Source organism: Sceloporus occidentalis, unplaced genomic scaffold, assembly GCF_023333645.1.
Source record: "Sceloporus occidentalis isolate IW3139 unplaced genomic scaffold, rSceOcc1.0.p SCAF_3, whole genome shotgun sequence".
Classification (NCBI taxonomy): Eukaryota; Metazoa; Chordata; class Lepidosauria; order Squamata; family Phrynosomatidae; genus Sceloporus; species Sceloporus occidentalis.
This window is the reverse complement of record NW_028316983.1, coordinates 222,945,816-222,963,616: the sequence shown is the minus strand read 5'-3', so window position 1 is coordinate 222,963,616 and position 17,801 is coordinate 222,945,816. Positions and strand designations below refer to the sequence as shown.

At 40.6% G+C, this 17,801-nt stretch overlaps 1 protein-coding gene across 47 annotated transcripts in view; it reads right to left on the bottom strand.

Annotated features, from left to right (window-relative positions):
- Nucleotides 1-16,849, bottom strand: part of RIMS2 (regulating synaptic membrane exocytosis 2) — a 454,948-nt gene extending 438,099 nt beyond the window's left edge. For 27 of the 47 annotated variants that reach the window (XM_089517781.1, XM_089517789.1, XM_089517782.1 and 24 more), the window contains exon 1: nt 15,958-16,848. In XM_089517781.1, coding sequence (XP_089373907.1) covers nt 15,958-16,136 — 179 coding nt within the window. In that variant the 5' untranslated portion in view covers nt 16,137-16,848. Of the gene's footprint in view, nt 1-15,957 lie in introns of all 47 variants that reach the window. The other 20 variants (XM_089517761.1, XM_089517766.1, XM_089517768.1 and 17 more) reach the window with 4 other exon arrangements.
- Nucleotides 16,850-17,801: the final 952 nt, after the last annotated feature.

The following is a 17,801-nucleotide window of genomic DNA, read 5'->3' as shown; positions in this document are numbered from 1 at the left end:
GCAGAAAACAAGCTTGCTCCCTCCTCAATATGACATCCCTTCAAATATTTAAATAGGGCTATCATTATCACCTCTTAACCTTCTCTTCTCCAGGTTGAACATCCCCAGCTCCCTAAGTCGTTCCTCATAGGGCATGGTTTCCAGACTCTTCACCATTTAATCACTCTCCTTTGGACATGCTCCAGTTTCTCCACATCCTTTTTCAATTGTGGTGCTCAGAAGTGGACACAGTATTAGTTTGAACCCATTGTTCTGGCTCCTATTCTCTGGAGATGCAGAAAACAAGATTGCTCCATCCTCAATATGACATCCCTCCAAATATTTAAATAGGGCTATCATATTTCCTCTTAACCTTCTCTTCCCCGGGCTAAAAATACCCCAGCTCCCTAAGTCACTCATCATGAGGTATGGTTTCCAGACCTTTCACCATTTTGGTCACCTTCCTCTGGACATGCTCCAGCTTGTTAACATCCTTTCTGAATTGTGGTGCCCAGAACCAGATGTAGTATTCAAGGTGAGGCCTGACCAAAGAGGAATAGAGAGGTACTATCACGTCCCTTGATCTAGACCAAGGGTTCCCAACGTTTTTGACTCATGGAGCACTTATTTCTATGGCAGAGCCCCTAAGAGGCTTACCATATGTCTTCCAAGTTAATGGTGCTTAGGCGTATATATAAGAATATATTCTTATTCTTTAAATTCATTCAATTTTTATTTCTTTCATTTTCCTGGAGAGGTTGCAGAGCACCTGGGAAGTGCATGTGGAGATCTAAGGGCTCCTTAGAGCACCGGTTGGGAACCCCTGATCTAGACTATAATTTTACTGATGCTACCTAGATTTGCATTTGCTTTTTTAGCTGCCACATTGCACTGTTAACTCATGTTCAACTTGTGGTCTACTAGGTCCTAGATCCCTTTCACATGTACTATTGTCAAGCCAGGTGTCCCCCGTCCTATATCTGTGCATTTCATTTTTTCTGTCCACTTGCATTACCTTACATTTCTTCCTGCTGAAATTCATTTTGTTAGTTTGGGCACAGCTTTCTAATCACTTAAGTTCATTTTGAATTATGATCATGTCCTCAGGAGTATTAGTTACTCCTCCTAATTTGGTGTCATCTGTAAATTTCATAAGCATGCCCTCTATTGCTTCATTCAAGAAACTGAATAACACTGGGCCCATGAGAGAACCCTGTGGAACCCCGCTAGTCACTTCTCTCTAAAAAGAGAAGAGAAGCCATTGATGAGCACCCTTAGTGATACCACTCTCTTCATCAAGACAACAACTTTCTTTTCCAGTCCTCAGTGACTAGCCTTGCTTCCACCTGTACCATAGGTCCTCAAATATATGGTTTAATTGGCTCTATACCACAGATGTATTTGGCTGCAGAGAGTCATACCTGGTTTAAATCATATAAGCCATCTGATCATTAGTTAGCACTAATGAAAAATTGAAGGATATAAATGGTCATCATATTTTAGAAGTTTGTTTGTTTAATTTGTATCCCATTTTTCTACCAACATGCGATCCAAGGCAGAATCTAACTTTTAAAAAAAAACAATAAAAAGTACTTAATACAAAAGTTAAAACACAATTAGACTACTGTTTTTAAAAAGCACAAATTAAAATGCAAGCTAAAAGTAGTTTTAAAAACAAATACAAAACTTGATAAAACAGAAACACCCCCATTAAAAGCTCCCTCTGACAAAACATTAAAAACCAACTGTCTCCTTAAATAAAAAGGTCTTTACCTGCCGGTAGAAAGATAGCAGAGAAGAAACCTCCAGATACCCTGAGAAAGTGGGTTCTACATCTTGGGAGCAGCTACCAAGAAGGCTCTCACTTGTGCCCTCACCATATATACCTATGATGGTGGTGAGACCAAGAGAGCAAGGGGCTGTGCATACTGGCTATTAAGTCGGCCTGGGGGCAAAGTCGAGGTGAGGCGTCCTTATGATGTGATGTAATGTAATGGTATGCGCCATTACAGCAGTCCTCTGGTGCTGTGTCCATATGATGCAGTCCCAAAGGAGTGCCTTAAAGCTGCAGCTATCACAGCCATGATCTGGCACAGCTGGAGGCAGCTGCAGGCTATCCCTTAAGGGTGGTCTGCACAGCCTCCAAGAGAAAGCCTTCCCCTACAGATCTTAGTGCTCAGTCAGGTGGGCAAATAAAGGAGATATGGTTTTTGGATAGTCTGTATTCAAGCCATGTAGTTAATAATAAAAGAAACTAGTAAACAGTATCATATGCAAAAATGAAGGTATCTTTCACAACTATAATACTAATCATATAAAGTCATAGAATCATAGAGTTGAAAAGGGCCTCATGGACCCACCCCCATGTAGGATTTCTGGTTAAAGCATCCCAAGTAAGTAACTGTCCAGACTCTTTTAAAAAATGTCCAGAGTAGGAAACCGCCCTCCATTCCTTTTCTGTACAATTGTTACCATTGTTGAACCACTTTTCTAATGTCCCTTCTAATGTTCAAATGAAATCTATCCTCCTGTAACTTCAAACCATTAGGCCTGGTCCTACCATCTACGACAACAGAGAACTTCTCCTCTCTGACAGCCCTTGGGGTATTTAGAGAGTGCCATCATGTCACCCTTTAGTCTTCTCTACACCAAGCTGAACATGAACCCAGCTCCTTCAACCTTTCCGCATATATTTTATTCTCCATACCTATTATTATCCTTGTTGCCCTTCCCTGAACCTACTCCAGCTTGTCTATATTCTTCTTAAAACAAGGTGCAACATCTACTTTTATTATTTTACTTTGACAATTAGCAAACGACTGTTGAGTAAAAGTTTTTTTCCAGACCTTAGATGCAAGCATTTTTAAAATTTGAATAATATATGGTTTAATGTCACTTATGCTGCAGCAAGTTATGCATAAATAGAAGTAAATGATAATCATAATAACTAACAAGGCAAACTTATTGAAAATCCTTGTTGGTTTTTTTAAAGAATAGCCTATCTTGGGGTTTAATTTGCCAAAAAAAGTTGTTTTTATCTATCAAACCATCAATTTCTGAGAATCCTGGAATCTATATTTGTAGAAAAAAAATAGTTCAATATGTTTTCAATCTCATTTCCTTTATTGTTTAGGTTAAATAAACTGGTGGTTTTCACTGTTTTTGTTTTTACTACAGCTTTGATCATGTCTGATGGTAATAATAATAATAATAATAATAATAATAATAATTTATTTGTATCCCACCCAATCACAGGGAATCTGGGTGGCTAACAGCAGTGGGGAAAATACAATACAAAAATTACAGTAAGATACAAAATAATCCGTTCCCAATCCCCTGACCAACACTTAAGCAAACAAAATCCGTAAACAAATACAATAACAAACAAAGAAAATAGAAACATTACAATTTAATGAAATTCATAATTAACCCCATTTCCCAGTCCCTCAACACAGGTTCAAATTGCTAAAAAAAAAAAAAAAGAATTATAACATTAAAGTTCACAAAGCAAAATACTTAACAATTAACAGAGTAAAAACAAGTGAAAAGAAAAAAAAATCCCCACTCTCAACCCCCCATCTCAATACTAAAATACAATATAAACTATAGAAAAGAAAGAAAAAAGGGGAGGGAGGCATGGGTGGAGCCCAGGTGGAAGGAAGGCAGCAAACACTCACGCACTGGCAGATGGTGATGCCTTGCTGACATAGCCTGAAGGAGCTGTAGCCCAAAAGATCTGACTCCAAGTTATACCTCTGCTACAGGGAAAGCAACTATCAGTGTACCAAGTTCTAATCAATGTACAGTGCAAAACTGGTACAGATGAGACCTTTTTTTCAAGATTAAAACCTCATTGCTGCATGACAAAGAAGGAGAAGCAGGTATTCAGTACTCCCTGCAAAAACAATTTACAGCTTTTAGAAAGGGGTCTGGTACAGAGAAGATTTAACTGGAACTGGAAACTCCCAAGAAGATCAGTTTTCAAATGTGGTATTCCATTTGTCTCAAGACAGAATCCATTCAAAGAATCCTTCTTCCACATGCAAAATGAATACAAATGGGTCAGAATACCTACACTCTTACACTACAAGTATCACAGTCTGGTTTCACCATCTAAAATATCCTGTATTAATCTTGGAAATGTTCACTCTCTTTCTGATCTGGCAACTAAGAAGCTTGCCTCAGCAACATAATTTCCAGGATTAAAACACATATTTTAGAAAAATCGGGCTCAGACCCAAAATTAAGTCAATCTTGGAAGAAATTCAAGAAATCCTAAAGAAAGCCAAGACATTATAAACACATCAATATTTTTTCACATTTCCTTATTGATACAATTAGTTCAATTTCTGCAAAACCTGTTTTAGTATGCTCTGTTATAGGATTCTGGAGTTTCAGGTAAAATTCCTGCATCCAGGAAACTTGTGATGCCAAAGATGTTGCTCAATAAACCTAGGATTCAGTCTTATACCATGTAGACTATCTGTCCACCTAACCTAGTAAAGAATGGTTGGCAAAAAGTCCAAAGAGCATAAACTATGGAGTCAATCACAATCTACAGGTGGATTGAACTTGCAGTTTCAGATTTGTTCTAGACAAAGATTTGCTTCTAGATTCTCAAGGTGTGGCTGTGGTTAGAAGAATATTTTGACAGTTAAAGTCAATTAAGCAGGCAGCACCCCTTCCTCACAGGTTTTGGGATATGATAGGGATTGAGTCACTGTTCTCCATGATTTAATAACCTCTTGCATTGATTAATGCATTAAAGTGGGGCAACACCTAAAGACAGTCCAGAAATATCAATTAGTGAATTTTATTTCTAACTCCATGACTATGGTGGATTAGAAAAAGGAAATTGATGTTTGCTCACTTTCAGTGGCTGCCTGTGTGTTTCTGAACCCAGTCTGAGATGCAGCTGGGGATATATGAGGGTGACATATGATGACTTTCCCTGCTGCCCAAGACTATAATCTATATGAATTCCCTTAGACTAATCTTTGCCAACCTTTTTTGACTCGTGGAGCTCTTTTTAGAATCAGTTTCTATGGTGGGACCCCTAAGAGGCCTACCCTATGTCTTGCAAGCTAATGGTGTTTAGAAGTAGTGTTACTTTTTGTTTCTTACTCTTTAATTTCATTCAATTCTTATTTCTTTCATTTTTCTGGAGCAGCCACTGAGCACACGGGAAATGTACCTAAAGTCTCCCCAGAGCACAGATTGGGAACTGCTGCCCTTAGAGCATGAGATCATCAAGCAACACATGGCTCTAGATTTCTGTTTCTGAGAAATTAGGTCTGGTGATAAAATGAAGCAATCAGCAGTGACTCAATTGACCTGGACTCAAGTCACTTCGATGGCATGACTGGGACTTGACTCAGCAATAAATGACACACTGGCTTGATTTGACTTGATTTGATTTCTGACTTGTATATTTTTAGCAACCAACTTACTGGCATCATTCATTTCGAGCAGCATGCAAGACCTGCTTCCAGAGCATGGGGCACATGTCTTGGAGGGGAGCAGCAAATGCATTAGAAGGCTCCTCTGAGGGGCAGCAGAGACAAGCTTCTGAGCAGATCTCAAGCCCCACTTCCAACCCACTGCCTAACATATCTGCTGTTCCCCTTCAAGAAATGCACCCCACTTCCTTTGGGGGGGGGGGTTAAAATTAGCTCCCAAACTTGAGACTTGACTTGAAAGTATCTTACAAAGGCTTGAAACTTAACTAGAGACTTAAAGGTAGCGACTTGAGACTTGGAGCAAAAGACTTGACTACATCACTGGAAATCAGCTAATGAATGGCTACTCATTTTACTGACCTACGAAAGGATAGAAGGTTGAATAGACCTTGGAGCCTCCTCTAGGATCGAACTTACAATGTTGTGGCTGCAGTAGTGGCATTTAAACACTGCACCACCAGGGTTCCTTGTGTAATAAAATGAATAGTTGAGAAGAGTTGAATAAGAACTGCATGCTAGCCAGATTGCATGTGAACAATTATTAGTGATTATCTGTGAATTAGCTTTCTTCCTGAACTATAATGCATTAATTAGTTAACATAAAGATCAATACAATTTGAGAGAAATAGGCTATCAGATCCTACACTGTAATGTGTGAATAATCTCATTTTGTTTCAAGTTAATTCTCTCTTCTCGAAGGACTATTTATGAAGTCCTATCTTATGAAATCCTACCTAATGCAGTCTCACCTTTTCCTTCCAAAATAATCTCCCCTAAATCTTTTTGTACCACAACCCTAGTGTGTAAAACATTAGTCCAGAGCAAGTATTCTGTTACAGAACTTCAGTTCACAGTAGAGCAGTACCTGTTATTTGCTATTGCAATGAGGGGAAGACAGGGTATACTTTGAAGTCCCACTTGTAAGACAAAATAATAAGCAGAGAAATCATGTGAGAAGTAGCACAATAGCTTACAAGATCAGTTGAAAACAAGATAAAAACCTAAGAATGAGAAAAACAGCACAAGATAATATTCTTCCACCTCTTCATTTTCCCCTGGCTTGAAAAACATGGGCCAAAACGTGTGGCTTCCAGAAGCTTCAGGGGCATGGCATGCAGACAATGCATGCCCCTGGATCAGTCAGAAGGTGTTCTGTGGCTGCCTATGGCAGCTTGAAGCCAGCCAGAAAAGAAGAGGTGAAAAGCGCTTCTTGCTGATGGCCTGTTGAGAACCACAGCAGCAGCTGGCTTCAGGACCAAGGTGTCCGGTCACTGTGGTCCCAGGACAATCAGGGGCCAACCCTGCCAGTCTACTTCACCCCTCTGTCATCCTTATACGTCTTCCAAAGCCACATAGTCTTTTCCACATAAGCATATTTCTTCACCAGTATTCCCTATCAAGGGTTGAATCTGTCAATTTTAGTTTCATTTCACTTATTTTTCCAACATTCAGGCTTTTATTATTGTATTCCCCTATCCACATGTGATTTTAATGTATTCACACAAAAACCATATGCATCTCCCTGTTCAAACCCCAATATACAGTCAGCACACCATATCCACAGATTCTGCACCCACAGATTCAACCATCTAGAACTTGAAAATATACATTTTTTAAATTCCAAAAAACCAACCTTGATTTTTCCATTTTATATAAGGGACACCAGTTTACTACACCATTGTATATAATGCAACTTTATATATAGCATCTACAGATTTTGGTATTCACAGTGGGTACTGGAACTAAACCCCAGTGGATATCAATGGCCCACTGAATACACAAAAAAATTCTACATATATGAACAAAAATTTTGAATATATGCTTTCTGGAGGCAGTTTTCCCCAGTATGATTTTTAATATTATTTTCATTAATACAAGTATATCTGTACACAATTTCCCCTACTATGCATATGTGCAAATATTTCAAATGGAGAACTGTTTCAAAATTTCAAAAAGTTGTAAACAGTATCTCAGTTTCCATATTTATTTAGGATGTGAGCATAAGGTAAGCATAAGGTTTTCCCCCATACCTACTAACAACATCTTCACCATGCTCTCTCTTTGTATTTTCTGTTTAAATTGATATTTTGTGGCTATCTCTTTAAAACATGTTGAAAAACAGCCAAAACCTATAATTTTTCTACTAATGTATCGAAAAATATTGTTTGGTGTGGGGTTTTGCATTTTTTCATAGGGGGGGGGGGGGATAATTTGTAGCCTAAGATGTCATAGACCTGGTCTACTTCCTCAGCTGCTTATGCTACAACTTCTTTTGCACAGTTAGTTTCAAAGGTGCTACAAGAGCCTTTTTCATACTTATATACCAGACTAACTAACACAGCTATGGTCCAAAACACACTGCAGAAATAATCCAGTTTGATATCATTTTAACTGCCCTGGCTGGCTCAGTTCTAGGGAATCCTGGGAATTATAGTTTATTGTGGCACTAGAACACTCTGACAAAGAAGGCTGAATGTCTCACAAAACTACAGTTCCCAGAATTCCCTAACATTGAGCGAGAACAGTTAAAGCAATCTCAAACTTATTTCTGCAGTGGGTTTTGGACTTATGTCTCTGGATAGATATAGATATAATTGGTTTGTCATGAACTATAACAAGCGGATATTTTCTAGCAACTGCAGCAAACAAAGCTACTTTTTCAAAAATATATACTCCTATGTGAATTCTCCTTCACTCATTTATAAGGATAAGAAGTAATCTAAGTAATCGGTATATTTATATGTACTATTTTTGATACCCTTCTCAGAATCTACAGTAATCATTCTATAAATCTACATAAAACACTTACAGAATGAAAAAAAAATCCATGACTCAATCTGTCAAAGTAGCACTGAATTCCTCAGAAAGCTGGAATGAAATGTCTTGCAATGTTCCCTAAAAAATCAGCAAATTGGTGCACTTACTATTTCATCAGGAACTGTATTCCAGATTTTAAGAGCCACTGCCAAAAATGATCTACACCATCCTACAGTTGTTCCCATTTACCTTGCTGAGCAAAGAATACTTTGAATCTCTAACAGGTGTGCAGGCAAGCCTTAATTGTCACACAAGTATGACTTTACAGGAGAAAGTCAGTACTGTGAATTGGACACAGAAATCAGTGTAGCTTCCCTCCACAAAAGTGTTCATATTCTCAACTGCTTGCTTTTATGAGGATGTTCAGATGAAACATTGTGCAATAGCTGAAGTTTCTAACCCATCAGCAAGGAAAAGCACACAAAAATTACATAACAACAGTTGGCCCTTTATGTTTCATATATTATGGTCAAATGTGATAATCCATCCCACAGTAAGACTGGCAGGAATTTTCTATGATGTCTTTCCAGAAAATCATAACTATCTTTAGTGCCATATCTTTCAGCCAAGTTAAGTTTCCAGCCTGCATATCATCCACCTTGATCAAAAAGCATACGATAAATTAACAAATAAAATGATGCTAGTAGGATCTTTGATTTTCGTGGTGGACTTTATATGGCAGTTGAATCGCCTCTTGGAAAATAAAGCTGAAGATGAGCAGAAGCTCACATCATTTCATGGACATTTTTAAGCAGTTCTGCAGACATACTTTAAAGGAAATGAAATGCTACCGCCATCAATATTCTCCCTATAGCAAGATATGGGTCTTCAGGTCCTCCAGATATTGTTTATCATGAACCCAAACCCTCACACTGTCTATTGTGCAACAGAAAATTCCAGTGAGACGAAAGCACAGGCTACATCCTAAGAGTCAGATTTATCCTGGTCTCTTCCTGGCAGATATCTAGAATGATCCTCTGAAAGAGAGGATGGGTCCTTCATAGAAGCATCATCTACCCAATCTCACAGAAGTATCAGGGTACAAAATCAGACCTGGACACTTGGCAGTCTAAGCAGCTCACACAGGAAAGGTACCCAGGGGTTGCCATGTTAGATATGTACAGTAGTAAGGTACAGTAACATTCAAAATCCATCTTTTTGTCTTGCTTTTTAATTATTATTATTATCTCCTGAAGTATCCACATGGACAGAAGGAGAAGGGGACTGCCTGCATGAATATATCTCCGAAATCACCTGAAATGAGAACAGCCGCATCTTCACAAAATGCAGCCTTGTGACTAACATTGTCAATTTTTTTCTCCTGTATTATTTTTTAATTTTTGTCTGATGAAGAAGCCAATGCAGCTTTGAAAGCTTCAGATATGCATAAAGGTATCACTGTTTTGTGGATTTTGGATGTTTTTTGACAGGAAAGGTGCGACACTGGTGCCCAAGCTATAGGTCTTGTCAGCATACATAAAACTTAAATTGGTTTTAACTCCCTGCTGAGACAAAATTCTACTGTTGTCCTAGTAGAAGAGAATTCCAACCAATAGGATACACTTCAAGCTATCCAAGCTCTTTTTTTCTTCTGCCTTGACCTTGCCTGCTGTGTCTTGACCAGATTATATCTGCTTAACCTGACCTTGCCTACCATGACCTGATGCTTTTTGCCAGTTGGGACTTTACCTGCTTTGATCTCACTGCTATCAGATGATACCAGATTGAAGCAGTTACAGAACAAGACTTTGTTGTATGTCATAAAACATTACCCTAATAATTGCTCAGTCTGGCTGAAACTGATGAGAGTTATTAGAGTCCAACACCATCTGGTGGGCCATACATTATCCACCTCTGATAAAAACTCTATTTCTTCCTATTAGGAATAAATGTCATCTAGAAAGAGATGTCCAGTAAAAAATGTATATGATACATGTCTATCAAATCATTAACATGTGAGATGTTCCACTGTTTTTTCATAATTCTAAAATTAGGGGATACCTAAATAAAATTTCTCTTCAGGCAGTCCAAAATTTTAAATATTCATAAGACCCACAACTAAAATTTGAAAACCAAGTAAAAGAAAAAACAGAAATAATCACTTCTGTTACATGGATTTTAAAAAATGGTAGTGACCCCATTTGGTAACCAAAGCTTAAAAATCTGGAAAACCACCTATTTTTCTGAAATGTTCCAGGATCTCTGTAATACTGATGCAGTTCCATGTTTTACGACTTTGTTCAGGTACAACTGTCATTGCATCAACTTTAGATCCAGTTCATATGTGACTCATGGATATTATACATGATGGGGAAATGTGAATTCTTATGTAATTACCATACCTACACGAACACACTTAAAGCATCTGAATTCACACACAATTCACAAAATCCTACCTACTCTATTCAGGGACAAATTATTTACTTAAGAAGTTTTATACCCTGTGCTAAATTGGCTAAAATTGGCTAGATACACTGAAATAAATAGGATATTAACAACAACTAACTAAAGTCCAACTGATTTCAATGATCTACTCTAGACAGGAATAACATCAGATTTAGTCCAATGTAAACGCAATGCTCATGGAAATTGCACTTTGTTGTAGATGTTATGGAAGTATAGCAGTGTTCACATTTTCCCACTATATCTATAGGACAACATACATGAACTTGACTGGTAATTGTCAGAATATTGGCCAAGAGGAACTACTGATTTTATTAAAAGTTTCTTGGATTTTCTCATTAGGCTTATATTTCAACAGAATAAAAGTGTATCAACAAACTATTGCAACTGAAACATAAGGTTAATAGCAATATTCACTCCTCATATATTCAATACACAGGATATATTTAGTTTAAATATATCCTGTGTATTGAATATATGAGAAGTGAATATTGCTATCTCAACAACCACATAATCATCTTGGACTACCATGGTACATTCTCGTGGAGTTCTCTCCACAGGGACAGGCTTCACCTAGGGCCTTCATAGGACACAACCTGGCAAAAGCAGGTGCTTCTGGCAAAACTCTGCAAAATGTCCATTCCACATGTCATCGACTTGCAGCAAATCCCAGCAGGAATGTATGCTGACCTTATCAAGATGAACTCCTGTTGATTTAACTCTGCACCACTTCTCTCTGTTTCTTCAAAAGAAGCACAGCAGGAGGAGGAGAGAAGGCAGTGAGTTGGGGAATATACACACATACATATCTAAATCTACACTTCTCAGAGGAGGAAGAAAGAAAAAGTCATTGAGGTGACAGATGCTAATGACACTACTAAATACTCTTCTGGTAACCGCTCCAATACCACAGTCACAGGCTCATTAGACAATCTGGACAAAATAGAAATGGCATGAGGGGAAAAACAGTGTGTTTCTATTCATCAATGTTTATTATTGTACAAAGTTACTTCCTGTATTTTAATGTTTATCATAAGTTCTGTTAAGGACTCTACAAGTGTCAGCTCCATTTTCAGATTAAGTTACTTCATGTACAAACATATCTTAATTTCAGTGATGTTTTGTCAGTAAAAAAGATACCTGAATTAGCCATATGACCATTTCTATATTTCTATAAGAAACCAAACCAAAAAAAAAAGACATTCCTCTTTGTAAATGGAAACTATTGAGACTATTAAGAAGAAAACTCAAATTATTTTTACAGTTACTGCTACTAAGAAAAAGAAAAGCCCCCTTTGCATTGAATTCTGGCTATAGGAAAAACATGGGGAGTTTCTAACAATGAATTCAACCACTGGAGGTATCTTTGAATTTTGAGAGGGAGGCAAGGAAGGGAGACGGGGAGAGAGAGAAAGAAGGGTCTTTAAAACACACACACACACACATATTTAAGAACTGGGTTGCCAAACAATTGTCATGTGTGACTGGGTAGCACTGTACCAGTGTCATGTTAAGGAGGTTGCAACAGTACAGGAAAATGTGTAAAAATTGCTAGGGATCACTATTCTCACCTGCAGCTCTACAGTGACATCATGCAAAACTGTTACTCTACACAAAAATGGACAATGCTGAGAAACAGCATAACAAGGACCATGAATATGAATAATACGATTAACACATTCTCTAATTTTTTTTTTTGAGCTACCACTGAGCCATCTGTAACATAGAACACATACACACAACTATTTTGTAGTAAAGCGTGTGGATGAGATTGCCACTAACACAGAGCAAAGCATGATGGATACTCTACGTGCCTCACACTTGCTGCTCCAGCTGCATCAATGCATGCCATTCTGTGTACTGTTTCATCTACATCCAAAAATCACATGACAGTCTAACTTTGCAGCCCTCTTCAAACTTAACTGAGAGAAAATCCCACTGAAGTCAGTGAGGCATACTTCTGAGTACTAGACATGTATAGGACTGCACTGTAGGAGCACTTGTAAAAATCTCATTAGAAAACATACACTGACAAGTGTGCTTGTCTTATTCCACACCAGCTTAAAAATGCAAACAGCCCACATTTAATCCATTCATAACGTATTATAAATAGTATTTTAAAGGGTAGTTTCTTCCTATTTCTCCCATTCAGCCACTCTGAGGAGGTCTGAGGGTCAAAGACATGTAAATGCATAGGTTTTTCTTAACTGTTCTAGTGCAATATCATTCTATTTTACAACCCTATGCATTTTTTCTCTTCTCTAATTTTAGACAAAATCTATCACAGAAAGGCTTGCTTGCCTTACAAATATTTTTCACTTGCATATATTTTTGCTCAAATACTTTTTGTGTAACCCTTCTACAAACTATACCATTTCTTTATAATTAATTCAATTACATCACCATATTATTTTTTTAAAGCCTATACTACAAATGTTATGTTATGTTAAATATAAAAGAAGCAGAATTGCAGCTAGCAACTAGGAAAGGTGCAAAATGTTTGTAACTGTTGAGATTTGTGTTTAGTTACTGGCAATTCACTGCTTGCCAGCATGTTTTGAAAGCAGTCATGTATATTATTAATCTGCTAGATTTATGGCTATGTTATTTTCAATATATATTTTAAGATACATTTAAATGGAACACAAGTGTCTGCTCAAAGTGTAAAATATTTACAATTATTAGTCAGAAACAGAATGGCAGAGACATTTTCATTTTTATTTGCTGTTAATATAAGAGACACTGGCTGTCTTTAAACCACAAAGCTCAATTTATTATTCTCATTAAGCTTAAGAAAAATGTGAAAGCTTTCAGCATCTATCTTCTTTGTAAAGAAATAAAAATTACCTGAAAATAATACTTTATTTCTACACTCTCATGATGCTAATGATACACTGATTTCAACACTAACCATCTACTAATTCCAGGAGCCAAGAGCAGCTTCCAGCTGCAGATTTCAAATCAGCAGTTCAACAAGACAATAGGTTAACGACAGGATGATTGCCCAGTAATTTTGACTGGGTATTTTTAGCAGTATTTAAACTCTGAAGCATTTATTTGCACTCTTGTGACAAAATGCTACCCTGTGTCTCTTTCTCAAAATTAAAACACAGCAGTATGACTTACAGCAGTGCTGTAATAACTTTTTCATAAAGCAGTGAACAATAATTTAGAGGTCAGTTTGCCCATTACATAAGAAAAAGGGGAGGTTTTTTTACATGTGGCTACATGAGAATGAAGAAACTCAGAAAAGTCCAAAGACTATCATGGGTCCAGATTGCAAATCAACAAGCAAGTCATGGTTCCTGGAATTGACCAAAGATATATATATATATATATACATATAGATAGAGAGAGAGAGAGAGAGAGATATTTCTTTTCTCTATATGTGTGTGTGTGTAGTTCAAGTTTATGCTACATAAGACAAACCAGGCTTTTGAATAAAACCATAAAACAATCCAATACCATATGAAAACATAACTAAATGGGACAGTTAAATTGGTGTGTTTCAGTCTGTGTATCAATTTAACTGTCCCTTTTTAATTATGTTTTAATATGATATTGGATTGCTTTATGGTTTTATTCAAAAGCCAATGTAGAATAAACTTGAACTTGAACTATATATATATATATATATATATATGAATGTGCATGTTTGTGTGTGAGTACATACATACACACACATGCAAAGACATGTAGATATCTTGGAGCTATTTCTTCACAATGTGGTACAATCACAAATACCATCTCTTGAAGTAACCCAAGTACCACTATCTTCAAATGTGGTCCCATCCCCAAAGGAAAGTTCCCCTCTCCAGCCAGACCAGGAAACTGGTCAACCACCTCAAACTCCCTATTTGTTTGGAAAGGAGGGAAGGAATCCAGAGAGAGAAACAGGGATTCTCCTGACATCCCTGACTACAGGGCTGTTCAAGCCAGAGCCACTTTGCACAGGAGGAAAAGACAGTAGGTTCACAGACAGGCAAACGAAAAGTGCTCAGGACCTGAGCAGCTGTGTCAATAAAACCCTGCCTGGACAGCTCCCTGGTGCTGAAGTCGTTTCAAGGAAAGAAGGCTCTGGGCTGGCTGCTATTGTGGCTTTCCTTGAAACGACTTCAGCACCAGGGAGCTGTCCAGGCAGGGTTTTATTGACACAGTTGCTCAGGTCCTGAGCACATTTCCTTTGCCTGTCTGTGAACCTACTGTCTTTTCCTCCTGTGCAAAGTGGCTCTGGCTTGAACAGCCCTGTGGTCAGGGATGTCAGGAGAATCCCTATCTCTCTCTGTATGTGTGTGTGTGTGTGTACACTGTAATATACATTAGCCAACCAGGCTTTTGAATCCAACCATAAAACAACCCAATACCTTATTAAAACACAATTAAAATGGGACACTTAGATTGGTGTGTGTGTGTGTGGATAGATAGATAGATAGATAGATAGATAGATAGATAGATAGATAGATAGAGTTCAAGTTTATTCGACATTAGCCAACCAGGCTTTTGACTCCCACCATAAAACAACCCAATATCATATTAAAACACTACTAAAATGAGACAGTAATACTGGTGTATGTATGTGTCCATAGTTCAAGCTCAGGTTTATTCTACATTAGCCAACCAGGCTTTCAAACCCAGCCATAAAACAACCCAACACCGTATCAAAACACAATTAAAAAAGGAGGATGTTAAAATTGGCTTTTGGCATCTTGGCAAAAAAAAACCAAACACCTAGCAGCCCTTGTCTGCTTCTGCACCTGTGGGCATCCCTCCACACCTTCATTCCCTGCCCAAAATAATAGTAATAATAATAATAAAACAGACCAGAGGGCTCCCCTTTATTGGTTGGGGAAAATGGCGTCTCTGTGTTGCAAGCCCACCCCAAACCAGACAGTTGCAAGGCCTGGGCACACAGAGACACACAAAACAGTCCCACCATAGTCTCTGAGAGAGGGAGAGAAGAAGAAGAAGAAGAGAAAGGCAGGGAGAGACTTGCAATGGGGGAGCCAAATAACACCCTATTTATCCCCAGTTGCAGCTGCAAGCATCCTCAGCCCCTTTCTGCTTGAGAGAGAGAGGGAGCACCTGTGCGGCCATTTTGGGTGCCTGGCCCCAGTCCAGAGCAGAGGGAGGGCTCCTTCCCTTCCAGGAGGAGGAAGAGGAGGCAGCAGCAGCAGCCTAGGCCTCCACAGCAGCCCCCAAAAGGAGTGTCTCCCCCATCATCCCCAGACACACACACACACACACACACACACCCCAACACAGAGAGAGCAAGGCAGCCAAGGAGAGAGCAGCCCCTTACTTGAGCACGGATTGCTCCTTCTCTTCCTCCTTCTTCTGGCGGTCCATGACGGCCTGGATGATCTTCCTCTCTTCCTCCGTGAGGTGGCTGAGGTCTGGCAGCTCCGAAGGAGGAGGAGGAGGAGGAGGAGGAGGGGGCTGGGGAGCAGGGCCACCCCGGGCCCCGATGGGGGCAGACATTTTGTGGGGGAGAGGGAGCTTCAGCCACAAAGAGAGGGCTTGGGAAAGGATGGCACCCAGAGGAGGAGGAGGAGGGCCAGCGATTGGGCGAAACACATACAAACCAATGCCCCCTTTTTCTTTAAAGAGATAAAATAAAGCCTATCTCCAGCCCAATTCCAATGAATGCCTCGCTGTCTCCAGTGAAGGAGGGGAAACGCTTCCTCTCTTTCTGTTGTTTGTTTTTCTCCCCGAGGAAACAAAAACACACAAACACCTCGGGGTTTTTTAGGGGGGGATAAAATGGAGAAGGAGAGACCCCCTTTTTGTGTGTGTGTGAGAGAGAGAGAGAGCTAAGGAAAGGGAGGAGGAAGAGGCAAATGGAGGGTGCAATGGCGTCGGGGTGGCTAATGGGCTTTTGGGGAAAGAGAGGCGGAAGGGATGCCCCGGGGCTCACTGCCTCCGAGGCCCCGAAGGAGGCCCCGCTTGGAGCCCTGGCGAAGGGGGGAAAGGGTTGGGAGGAGCGGAGTGGAGGCGGCCGGGAAGGAGCCCCCTTGTCGTCGCTGTCGGAGGCGATGGCGATGTCCTGAGGCGCGGAGAGGAGCCCCGGAGGCGAGGAGGGCCTGGGTCTGGCGGCTCAGGGCGGACCATTATCCCCAGCCGGTGTCCATGGAGGGAGAGCGGGAGGAGGAGGGCAGGATCGGCCCCTGGGGCTCCCTCCGCCGGCTTCGGGTCCTCCCTCCGAGACCAGCAGGGCCGCTTGAGCGAGGCCTCCTGCTCCTGCTCCTGCTCCTGCTCCTGGCTGCCTCTGCCGCCTCCTGGCCCTGCCAGGCCTGGGCCTGCTGTGGAGGAGGCCGCCTGCGGTTCCCTCCGGGGCTGGGCTGCTGTCGGCGAGCCCCTTAAGCCATGGCATGGCGGAGGAAGGGCGCCGTCACGGGGAGAAGGAGAAGGGAGCCCCCCTCCTCCGCCTCCTCTCCATCTTCCTCCCTCGCAGAACAGGAGCAAGGCCTCGCCTCCTCCGCCTCCTCCTTCTTCCCAAACCAATGGCGCGGAGGAGGGAGGGGGCTGTTAAAGGGAAATGGCGCCCCAGTCACTCACGCCGGGCCCAAAGAGACAGACAGGAGGCCAGCCTCCTCCTCGCCGTCGTAGTGGGGAGAGAAAGAGGCCTCTGAGGGGAAGGAGGAGGAGGAGGAGCAGGGGCGCCGGTGGGTTTCCTCCCATACATTTCTATTACATTTGTTTATTTATTTAATCTGGGGGGTGTCTTTGTGAGGAGAAAGGGACACGGAGGAGGAGGAGGAGGAGGAGGGGGCCAGAGCCCCGCGAGGCCCACAGAGGCCTGCCTAGAGTCAGTCACCCTCTGAGGCAACTCAGGGCCTCACCCCCTCAGTCACCCCTCCTCCTCCTCTGCTGCACTCCTATAGAGGTGTTAGTCATGTCTTTGGTACTAATGGCACTCAGTGCCGTCCCTAGGGTTAGTGTTGCCCAGTGTGGTAACTCACAATGTCACCCCCTGCTGCCCCATAGGCCTCCAGCGACACTACACCATACACAACCCTTAGTCGTGTTTTTGGTACTAATGGCACTCAGGGGCATCCCTAGTAATAGTGTCACCCGGTGAGGTAACTCATGGTGTCACCCCTCTCACCCCCTCAGTATCTTCCTCCTACACCGCACTCATATAGA